The 12,030-nt window shown below is 44.2% G+C and overlaps 1 protein-coding gene across 1 annotated transcript in view; it reads right to left on the bottom strand.

Moving 5' to 3' along the window:
• Window positions 1-12,030, bottom strand: part of LOC106526660 (glucagon receptor) — a gene marked incomplete at its 5' end in the record, with an annotated part of 69,833 nt that overhangs the window by 17,078 nt on the left and 40,725 nt on the right. Inside the window, 1 exon segment of the mRNA XM_014021300.1 lies at window positions 3,280-3,368. Within this exon segment, the coding sequence (XP_013876754.1) occupies window positions 3,280-3,368 (89 nt within the window).

Here is a 12,030-nt window from a genome sequence, read left to right as displayed (position 1 = left end):
TATTCAAATATTTTAAAGTATGCTGATGATACTGGTCTTTTTTTGTCTGATTTCAATATTGAATCTGTTAATAGTCAGTTACAAACAGATCTTCAGACATTTCATGGTTGGCTTCAAGATAATCTTTTGTCAATTAATGTCAAAAAACTGTGTGCATGTATTTTTCCTCACCCAGGAGACATTTCAATATAACAAACCAGCTCACTTTTTTTAAACAAACCCCTTGATATTGTCACTACCTACAAATATCTTGGAATTACTTTGGATTCTCATTTGACTTATCGTGATCATGTACAAGTCTTAACCACTAAGTTGAAACAYAAATTATATGTTTATTCAAAAATTAGATCCAATCCGACATCTTCTGTTTCAAATATCTATATTCATGCCATTATACTCTCAACAATGTTGTACTGTTTACCTGTTTGGTCTCTTACAACAAATGAAATCTTAGAACCCATAGTTAGGCTCTATAASAGGCCTACAAAATTCATAAACAAACTTCCTGGTTGGACTCATCACTGTACAGTTRTTTCATTGTCTGATGCCTTGACTTTTCAGAATTATGTTTTGTATAGTGGTATTAATTTATAGTTTCAAATCTTACAAGGTGCCAAGTATGGAACTCTCTATGCATTGCTGCCCAAATCAAATTCTGGAAGTGGTCATTCAACAAGATCTGTTACAAAAGGACAACTGATATTACCAACGTTTAAAAACCGTTACAGCCAGAGGTCTTTCTTCTATGTTTATACTAAAGCATGGAATGACATTCCTCAAAACATAAAGTCCATTTCATAACTACAGCCCTTTAAGAAGAATCTTGTCTGCCATCTGCTGGACACTTTTTGTTGTGCTCATATTTAGACGTCCTATTTTGCAAATGCTGCCTTTTTGAAATTTGGTATGCTTGTTTGTTTTTGTGTCTATGGTGTATAATGATGTGATTGTGATGCTGTAWTTCTGAGTGTTTTATGTGCTGCAGAACAGGAACCTGCTGTWAAACAGCAATTATGRTGGGTCAGGCTTGATATTTATTAATATTTTCCTGTTAAATAAATAAATCAAATCAAATCTGACATGTTAGATAAATTTGAAAATGAGGTTCCAAAAAAATCTGTAAGACTTCAAAAAATGAAAGTAGTTTTGACCGCTTTTATCCATGGTTTCATTCTTTCGGTCACTACCAAATGTTTGTGAGTATAAATAAGGGTAGGAACAAAGACCAACCCCACAAAAAAGAAAGCTTTGCCTTACAGCTCAGCTCCTTCTTCATTATGACTGACAGTACAGAGTCTGCAGTACTGGAGAAGCAGCACCAGTCTGTCAATCAATCTTATGCTCCTTTTTTCCCCTCACTTGGAACAAAGCCCCAAGATACTTGAACTTTTCCACTCGAGGAAAAACCTCATCCCCAACCTGGAGAGAGCAATCCACCATTTTCCAACTGAGGACCATAGCCTCAGATTTGGAGGTGCTGATCCTCATCCCATCCTCTTCACACTCTGCTGCAAATCGCTCCAATGATAGTTGAAGATCAAAATACAATGATGCCAACTAGACAACATCATCTGCAAACAGCAGAGATGGAATCCTGAGGCCACCGAACCGGACTCCCTCTATCCCCTGGCCGCACTGAGAAATTCTGTCCATAAAAGTTATAAACAGAATCTGTGACAAGGGGCACCCCTGGAGGTGTCCAACTTTCACCCTGAAGGGGTTRGACTTGCTTCCAGCGATGTGGAACATACTCTCACACCGCTTGTAAAGGGACTGAATGGCCCATAACAATGGGTCCACAATCCCATACTTGCATAGCACCCCCCACAATGTACTTTGAGGAACACAGTTGAATGCCTTCTCCAGGTCCACAAAACATGTGTAGACTTGATGGGCAAACACCCATAACCCCTTGAGAACTCTAGTGAGGGTAAAGATCTGGTCCAGACCTGAACACTCATTATTCCTCTTGAWTCTGACATTTGACCATCAATGGGACTCTCTTCTTGGAGGCTAAGTGGGGGCTAAGGGTGATGCTCCTATAATTAGAACACACCCTCCGGTCCCCCTTTTGAAGAGGGGAACCACCACCCCAGTCTTCCATCCCAGTAGCACTGCTACGATGTCCAAGCACTGTTGCAAATGCATGTCAACCAAGACAGCCCAACAACATCCAGATTCTTAAGGAAATCAGGGCTGATCTTGTCCACCACCAAAACCCTGCCACCATGGAACTTTTAAACTACCTCAGTGACCTCAGCCCTAGTTATGGACAGGCCAACCTCAAAGTCCTCAGACTCTGCTTTCTCCATACATGAAGTACGATGAGACTGAGAAGGTCTGGGAAGTATTCCTTCCACCTCCTGATGACATCATTGGTTGATGTCAACTGCACCCCACCTACACTGAACACAATGATAGTAAAGTGCTGCTTTCCCCGCCTAAGCCGCAGGTTGGTTTGACAGGATCTCCTCAGAGCAGATCGGGACTCTTGTCTATGGCCTCACTGAACTCCTCCCACATCCGAGCTTTTGCCTCAGGAACAGCGATGGCTGTGATCTGCTTTGCTTGATGATACTCTTCAACTGACTATGTAGTCCTAATGGCCAACAAGGCCCAATAGGACTCCTTCTGATTGACAGCCTCCCGGACCCTAACCACCAAGTTTGAGGATGGCCACCCTGAGAAATACCAACGAATTTGCGGCCACAGCTCAGGGTTGCTGCCTCAACAATGGAGGCACAAAACATGGCTCACTCAGACTCAATGTCCCCCACTTGGCGGAGGTGTGAGTTGAAGATCTTTCTTTTAGGTTCTTCTGCCCAGCGTTCCCAGCAAACCCTCACTACACAATTGGGTCTACTGGGTCTGTCCGGCATCTTCCCCCTCCATCTGATCCAAGTCACTACCAGGTGGTGATCAGTTGACATCTCAACGCCCCTCGTCACCTGAGTGTCCAAAACATACGGCCACAGATCAGATGACATGACTTTAAAGTCAACCATCGATCTGCAACCCAGGGTGTCCTAGTGCCATGTGCATTCAGGCGCATAAATTCCTCCACCACAATAGGGTGATGATTCAGTGGAGGAAATATGATGTGCAAAATACTTTAAACAACAATATAAACTAATTGCACAAACACAGCATGAGAAACAATACAGCCTGGGTGAATCAGAAGCTGTTTTATTTCTGAATTGTTCATAAACATTTATTTTTAGAATCTCTATGACCTAATGTCACCACTCTTCTCAGCATCATTGACATGTTTCCTCTCACCTGAATTTGTAGTCGGTGTATCTCATCTGATGAGCTCGGAGCTTAGACATAAGGATTTTAATTATCCTGATGAAAATGAAGAAGTTAATCTAGAAAAATGAAAGCAGAAAAAAACTGTTTAGAAAAAAAACAAGTCTTATTTGTGAGTTTCAATACCAGAGAGTAACTGATAACTAACAACTTAAACTTTAACTTAATCCAATTTTATTTCAATCGAAAATATAGTTTTTATATGTTTGTGATTTCTGTGTCATTGCTCCTCAAAGTGAATGTGGCATCTCAAATGTGATTGTGTGTGGATCTCCATCTCCAAGAACAAGTAATACAAATAATCATTCTTAGTCTTTTATACAACACACACACACACACACACACACACACACACACACACACACACACACACACACACGTTTGTTTCTTGACACCGTGCGGACCTTCCATTGACTTCCATTCATGTTTTTTAGACTTTACAGCCTAACCCTGACCGGGAGCACTCCAAAACCATGGCACATAGAACCATCACAGAATGGATTGAACTAGCATTCCAATTCATCCTCACCCAGCATAAAAAAACACTAACTTGACCTCTGGGAATATTAGGTTAACCACTCAAACATAGGCCCAATCCTGACACACCACTTAGGTTAACCACCCAAACACAGGGCTAACCATGACCCTCCACTTAGGTTAACCACTCGGATATACAGTAGGTCCAACCCTGACTCACCACTTCGGTCAACCACTCAAACATAGATCCAACCCTGACCCACCACTTACTGTAGGTTAACCACTCAAACACAGGGCTAACCATGATCCTCTACTTAGGTTAACCACTAGGATATAGACCCAACCCTAACACACCACTCAGGTTAACCACTCAAACATAGGCTCAACCCTGACCCATATATCAGGCTAACCACTCAAGCAAAGACCTAGCCCAGACCCATTATTGGATTTTAGCACTTAACCATAGGTCCAACCATGACTTTCCACTTAGGTTAACCACTCGAATATAGGCCCTACCCTAACACACCACTCAGGTTAACCACCCAAACATAGGCTCAAACCTGACCATCACTCAGGCCAACCACTCATACAAAAGCCCAGCCCAGACCCATCACTGAATATAACCACTCAAACATAGGCCTAACCATGACCCTTCACTTAGGTTACTCGAATACAGGGCCAACCCTAATGCACCACTCAGGTTAAGCACTCAAACATATATTAAACCCTGACCCATTACTCAGACTAACCACTCAAACAAAGGCCCAGCCCAGACCCATCATTGAATTTAACCACTCAGGCATAGGCCCAATCCTGACCTACCACTTAGGTTAACCACTTTAACATGGGCCTGACCCCTACCCAGTACTGATGACAACCACTCAGACATAGGCCCAGTCCTAACCCAAAACCTAAGAATAACTACTCAAACACAGGCCCAACCCTGACCTATCGCCTAGGGTTACCACTGGGAAATAAGCCAAACCCTGACACATTACCTAAACAAAAAAAAAACAACCCCCCCTTGCCCCTGGTCACGTACCCCTTTCTAAACCCTCCACCCTCTCCATAAAGCGCACCACATAACTAATACCCAATGTACAGTTTGAGTTTTACTCAAACAGTATGCCTACACCCACCGGAATATGCAAATCACGTAAATCGTATTCCACTACAACCTACACAGCACATTCAAATCAACAGGCTGTCTGCAACTGTAACAGCCGCCTGCACCATACACTTCCCATCGGCACCCACCACAAACAACAAAACCCACTCATCTACACCATAACGCCCACACCAACCCCCGGTCCCATCCTACTATGATTGAATCCTCCTTGCTGGACCCCCACCCTCTCCATAAAGCACAAACATAACAAACACCCAATGTACAGTTTGAGTTTGACTCAAACAGTACGCTTTCACCCACCGGAATATGCAAATCATGTAAGTCGTATTCCACTACAAACTACACAGCACATACAAATCAACAGGCTGTCTGCAACTGTAACAGCCGCCTGCACCATGCACTTCCCATCTGCACCCACCACAAACAAAACCCATTCATCTACACCATAATGCCTACATTTCTCCAAAGTGCAAGACATATTTTGGAGACATTTTAAAATGCTTCAAACCACATCTGACACCACTTGCATGTGTGGGAGATAGCAGGCGACTGGCACATTGGTCTTCTTCTGAATAAATGAAAATTATTTTACTCAGTTGATTGCACATAAATTAAAAATATTTCACCAAAGGAAAACAAGAGCAGGACTAGAGAGAGATGAATATGATTCGGATTGTTATTTCTGTGACTGTATACGAATCACGGGAGACACAGCATTACCAGCAGTCGTCATTTCATTCCTCGGCTTTAGCAACTCCTTTATTTCCACAGCTGAAGCTGCTAAAAATGACAGATTTTCTTTTCTGGAGCTCTGAGAGCAGGACTTCAATCTCCAAACTTGTGAAGTTCTTTTTACTTTTTCTTTTTCATGAATGGACACTTTCTGGAATATGGGGCAGGAAGCATACCCTTATATGGTGTTTTTGGGATGGTAATTATGCTAATTTCCTCTCCTCGCATGAGCACCTGAATACAAACAGGTGGGATTCATCAAGTTTACGCTTCTCATCTACACACTTTTCCAGAAGTTAGAAGCGTTTGTTGAATCTGAAGCCTCTGTAATAGAATATTGTGATCAAATGTATCAAATGCAGAACTGAGATCTATCAGGACAAGAATGGACACAAATCCACTGTCTGAGGCCATGAGAATATCATTCACCAGTGCTGTTTCGATACTCTGTCCAGGATGTACCCTGCCCCTCGCACCGTGACTGCTGGATCTGGGCACCAGTGACATTTCGGACAATGGAGCAGCCGAATACCAAGGTCAATTTCTCAGTGGGTGTGTTGCTGAGTGAGGAAAATCAGTTTGAAACATAAACATGGTGAACTGGGGGCCTGGCCTTGGCCTTAGAACCATGCTTACTACGAACCGTCACCCAGCTGGCCTAGGTTCCTGGCTGCACGGGGACTGCTGGAGAACCGCTAATAGAGGTACAAGCTACTCTCGGTGGCCACGCGCTGCCTAAGGGTCTCTGGCTAGCTATTGGTATTTCAACAGCGCAGATCTGAGCTTCCATATCAGACAGCTTTGCCTCCAAAACTACCATAATACTACATTATCAAATGTGTCCCTATCACTAAAGGAAGCAGAGAAGTAACTAAACATCTGACATATGTGAACAGTTGGAGTCTGGTGAGAAGTAGCCATGATGCTAAGCTAATGCTAGCGAGAGCTAGCAGATCCCAAAAACACCAATAAAAGCAAGAAGTTTTGAAAGATGAAAAMCGTCTTAAGCATATTCCAACAGTAGGAGAAAAAGACTATTGAAAGTGTTTTATGTACTAGAAGTAGAACTGTGTAGAAGGTAGATAATCCAGAAAATTAAGAGTCCTCGAGCAAACACATTTTACAAGCTATCAGCAGCAAAACAGAAAGCGACACAATGCGTTACCGCGAATGTCAGCTGTTGTATCGCCTATTTGTACATACAGCGGGTAAAATAACTATTGAACACATCACCATTTTTCTCAGTAAATATATTACTAGAGGTGCRAATGACATGAAATTTTCACCAGATGTCAATAACAACCCAAATGATCCATACATATAAAGAAATTAAACCATACTTGTCCAGAAATGAAGTTATTTGTAATAAGGTGGAATAGCACAGGGAAAAAGTATTGAACGCACATCCTGAAATTTATCTAATACTTTGTACAAAAAACTTTGTTGGCAATGACAGCTTAAAGATGCCTCCTGTATGGAGAAACTAGTGGCATGCATTGCTCAGGTGTGATTTTGGCCCATTCTTCCACACAAACAGTCTTCAAATCTTGAAGGTCGTGGACCTCTTCTATGAACTCTGATCTTTAGTTCTTTCCATAGATTTTCTCTTGGATTCAAGTCAGGTGATTGACTGGGCCATTCCAGCAGCTTTAMTTTCTTTCTCTGAAACCAACTGAGAGTTTCTTTGGCTTTGTATTTGGGCTCATTGTCTTGCTGAAATGTCCAGCCGCGTTTCAATTTCATCATCCTGGTAGATGGAAGCAGATTTTTATCAAYAATGTCTCTGTACATTTTTCCATTCATCCTTCCTTCAATTATTTGAAGTTTGCCAGTACCATATGCTGAAAACCAGCCCCACGCCATGATGTTCCCACCTCCAAACTTCACTGTTGGTATGGTGTTTTTGGGCTGATGTGCAGTGCCATTTGACCTCCAAACATGATGTGTATTKTGGCATCCAAACAGTTCAATMTTGGTCTCATCTGACCAGACTATATTCTCCCAGTATTWCACAGGCTTGTRTAAATGTTGTGCAGCAAACTTTAYAGGAGCTTCAACATGCTGTTTCTTCAGCAGTGGAGTCTTGCGTGGTGAGCGTGCATACCGGCCATGGCGGTTGAGTGCATTACTTATTGTTTTCTTTGAAATAAACCTGCTAATTCCAGGTCTTTCTGAAGCMCTCCACAAGTGGTCCTTGGCTCTTGGACAACTCTTCTGATAATTCTTTTCACTCCTCTCCTCTTTACACCTCCCTGTCTTTATCTGTTCAATACTTTTTCCCTGTGCCATTCCACATTATTACAAAGAACTTCATTTCCGGACATGTATGGTTTGATTTCTTTGTATGTATGGATCACTTGGGTTGTTACCGACATCTGGTGAAAATTTCATGTCCTTAGCACCTCTAGTAATATATTTACTGAGAAAAATGGTGATGTGTTCAATACTTATTTTACCCACTGTATCTATTTCCTGAAGCTCAATTTTGCAGCCTAGCTCCCACCTCACAGAAAACCCTTCCCCCGAAGCATTGTTTGAAACATGCTAAAGTATGCATGTCAGAAACTGTAGACAAAGGCCATTTTCAAGGCTTTTAGTTAGGCTATGATGCCAATTTTATTTAATTTTATCAATTTTATTTTTGAAATATACAGCATTTTCTCAACAACTGAAGGTAATAGATACTTGACTGAGGTATAGAACTGAACTATGTGCCTGGTGGAAGTTTCTGTCTCGAGTATAATAGGATTATTTTTTTAGCTTAACAAGCATAAAAAAACTAATCATCATGTATGTTATGATGAACGGAGGAGACAAACCCAAATCCAGATGGAGACGAGGAGCTTCAAATAAAAAACTGATTTATTAAACAAAACAAAAAGGCTGACGTGGCAGCAAAACAACAAATACTCAGGAGACATGGCGAAATGACAATGAACATCCAAACAGTTGGTAAGAACCAAACAATGAACCAGCAACGTAGTGGAGGATATGACCAGAATAAATACTAACAGGGGATGCGAGAAAATGAACAACAGCTGATGAAAATACTGATCATGAGTGACAGGTGAGCATAATTACAAATAGAAGGTGACACTGAAACAGACTGAGGAAGAATGAGTAGTAATGACACCGAGAGAACACATGAGGGAGACATGACACAAGACAAGAGACAACACAACCTCACAGTSCCTCCCCTCTACGTATCGTCACCCGACGATACGACACGGACACGGGAGGGAGACAACAGACAACACAACCTCACAGTACCTCCCCTCTACGTATCGTCACCCGACGATACGACACGGACACGGGAGGGAGGCGGTGGGTAACAACAACAACAACAACAACAACAGCACAGGACAGTGGGCCAGAAACAATAACAAAGACAACATGGACTACGAGACATGAAAACAGACAAGGAAACAAAACGGAAAAACAAAAACCAATAGGAAACCCTGGGAAACAAAACAAAATAAAACAAAATCAAAACAGTCACAAAGATGGCCCTAGGCACATCTGGAGGAGGCAAGAAGTTTAGGTGGATGCCCAGGGACCCAARAAAGATGAGGCAGGGGTTCTGGAGGGCAATTGTAGACCTGGCCGCAGCGAAGATGGAGCTCTGGAGGGTGACCTTGGACCCAGCCGCAGCAGAGGTGGAGCTCAGGAGGGAAACCGTGGACCCGGCCGCAGTGGAGCTGGAGCTCAGGAAGGTGACCGTGGACCCATCGGCAGCGGAGGTGGAGCTCTGGAGGACGGCCGTGGATCAGGCCGTGTTGGAGGCAGAGCTCTGGAGGGCAACCTAGAGCCCAGCCATGATGAGGATGGAGTTCTAGAGTGCAGCCCAGGACTCAGCCGCTGAAGAGATGGATCTCAGGTAGGTGACCTGGAGCCCGGCCACAATGAGGATGGCGCTCGGGAGGGCGGCCCAGGACTCGGCCGCTGAAGAGATGGATCTCAGGTGGGCAGCCTGGAGCCCGGCCACTGAGAAGACTGAGCTCAGAGGACTCTGGGGTAGGCAGCAGAGAAGACTCTGGAGCTGTAGCTGGCGATGAGAGCTCGGGAGCTGCAGCTGATAGTGAGACCTCAGCTGCAGACGATGCGGAGATCTCAGCTGCAGGCAGCGAGGTCTCAGCTGCAGGCGGCGAGTTCTCAGCTGGAGCAYAGGCCGGTGTGGACTTGGGAGCAGAGACTGGCGTAGACTCAGGAGCAGAGACCGGTGTAGAGACCTCAGCAGCCTCAGGCAGACCCGGGGACTTCACAATCTGACCCGGGGGCACTGTAGGCTCAAGCTGGCCCGGGGACTTCACAATCTGACCCAGGGGCTCTGAAGGCTCAGGTGGCGGTTCTAGCTCTGAAGGCTCTGGTGCTGGCTCCAGCTCTGTGGACTCTGTTGCTGGCTCTGTGGACTCTGGTGCAGTAGCAGGCATGGACAATAACTCCACAAGAGCTGCAGTGAGGAATACTGCCACAGCAGCCAGGGTGGTGACCACCACTTCCCTRCCCTCAAGACCCTCCGCACAGGAGATGGAAACGTCAACCCTCTGGGGAAAGTAGATAGAGGTGGAGGCATCGACCCTCCCGGAGGTGCTGGGAGTGCAGGAGGTGGAGGCGTCGAACCTCACCAGAACACAGATGGAGGTGGAGGCATCGACCCTCCTGAAGGTGCTGGGAGCGCAGGAGGTGGAAGCGTCGACCGTCTCGGAGGCACAGATGGCTGGAGATTGCAGGAGCCTTCTCAGCAGTGGCACTGCAGGAGGCGTCCGGGACCGTCTCAGAGATGGCACTGAAGAGCGAGGACTTAGGGAACCTCTCGAAGGCAGCGCTGGAGGGCAGAAAACCATCGGCTCGGTGGAGCAGTACCCAACAAACTCCTTGACAGAATGGGTCATTCTCGGGATCATGGTCTGGGTCACATTCTGACTCGCTCTCAGGAGGGGCCGCCGCCTTTCTCCARCGGCGACAGTGACACTGAGAGGAGCCGGACGGTGGAGAAGGTGGAGTGGTCTTAAATGCCAGGTGAGTTCCCCAGAACTTCGTCCTCGACCTTTCCTCTTCTTCCTCCACAAGAAAAGGGGATGGGAGGACCTKAATCTTCACACCCCGGTMCTCACGTCTCCAGGCGGGCTGAGCAGGTGCCATCCGGAAGCCACCCACCCGGATGACAGACAGCATCTGGCAGCTGTCCAGCTTGGTCCTGTCCACTCTTTGAGCTGAATTTTCTCCCCACTCACTTAAGGGGGAAACAAGTTTTTCTTTCTCAGGGAACTCAGAAAAACTCATTCTCCCTGTGGGTTCTGAAMTAGGCTGGTTCATTCTATTATGATGAACGAAGGAGAAGAACCCAAATCCAGATGGAGACTAGGAGCTTCAAATAGAAATTGAATTATTAAACAAAACAAAAACACTGACGTGGCAGCAAAACAACAAATACTCAGGAGACACGGGGAAACGACGAGGACCATCCAAACGGTTGGTAAGAACCAAACAATGAACCAGCAACGTAGTACATGACCAGAATAAATGCTAACAGGGGATGAGAGAAAATGAACAACAGCTGATGAAAATACTGATTACAACAAGTGACAGGTGAGCATAATTACAAAGAGAAGGTGACACTGAAACAGACTGAAGAAGAATGAGTAGAAATGACACCGAGAGAACACATGAGGGAGACATGACACAAGACAACAGACAACACACCCTCACACTGCAATGTCACAAGATTTATTTCCATTCAGTGTTGCATAGTTTTTTTTTTTACCAAGATCTTACATTGATGATGGTATAGTCTAGTGGTGGATGCTGGTCTTTGAGAAAGGGGAAGCTCAAATTCAGCCTTCATCATAAAATGTGTTGGTTGATTTATACGTAAATTCTACACTCCGTTCCTTTTCAAGAAAATGATCTGTGACCCCGTCACAGATCATTTTACAGCACTTCCAGTCAGCCAGCTCACTTTGTCATTCCAGGACAACAGAAAAGACCTGTTATTTTCCCCACCTTTTGCACCAAATTAATCTGAGGAGTTGATCAGCCCTGATGCTTAACTCTAAGTTTTTTTTGTAAGGAAGACTATCAAATGGCTTTGCCAAAATCCGGTCCACAACATTCAAACTGTCTGCCATTATGTAAAGTCCAAGTCTTCTTTACATTGCTGTGATTAAAAAGAAAAATAAAACAAGTTTTTTCTCCTCTGACTTCGGTGAGTAAAAAAAAAAAAACAACTACTATTCATATGCGCAAATTACAATGGGAAGGAGAGGGAATATTTCAGTTATATACAAGGAAATATTGAAACTTATTGCGGTTTTACATTTAAAAAAAGGCAGAGAGTGATATACTGCATTTGATATACTGCATTTGATATACTGTATATATAT

This window comes from Austrofundulus limnaeus, unplaced genomic scaffold, assembly GCF_001266775.1.
Source record: "Austrofundulus limnaeus strain Quisiro unplaced genomic scaffold, Austrofundulus_limnaeus-1.0 Scaffold286, whole genome shotgun sequence".
NCBI classification, from domain to species: domain Eukaryota; kingdom Metazoa; phylum Chordata; class Actinopteri; order Cyprinodontiformes; family Rivulidae; genus Austrofundulus; species Austrofundulus limnaeus.
The sequence above is the reverse complement of the archived record's forward strand: the minus strand, read 5'-3'. Positions and strand labels throughout refer to the sequence as shown.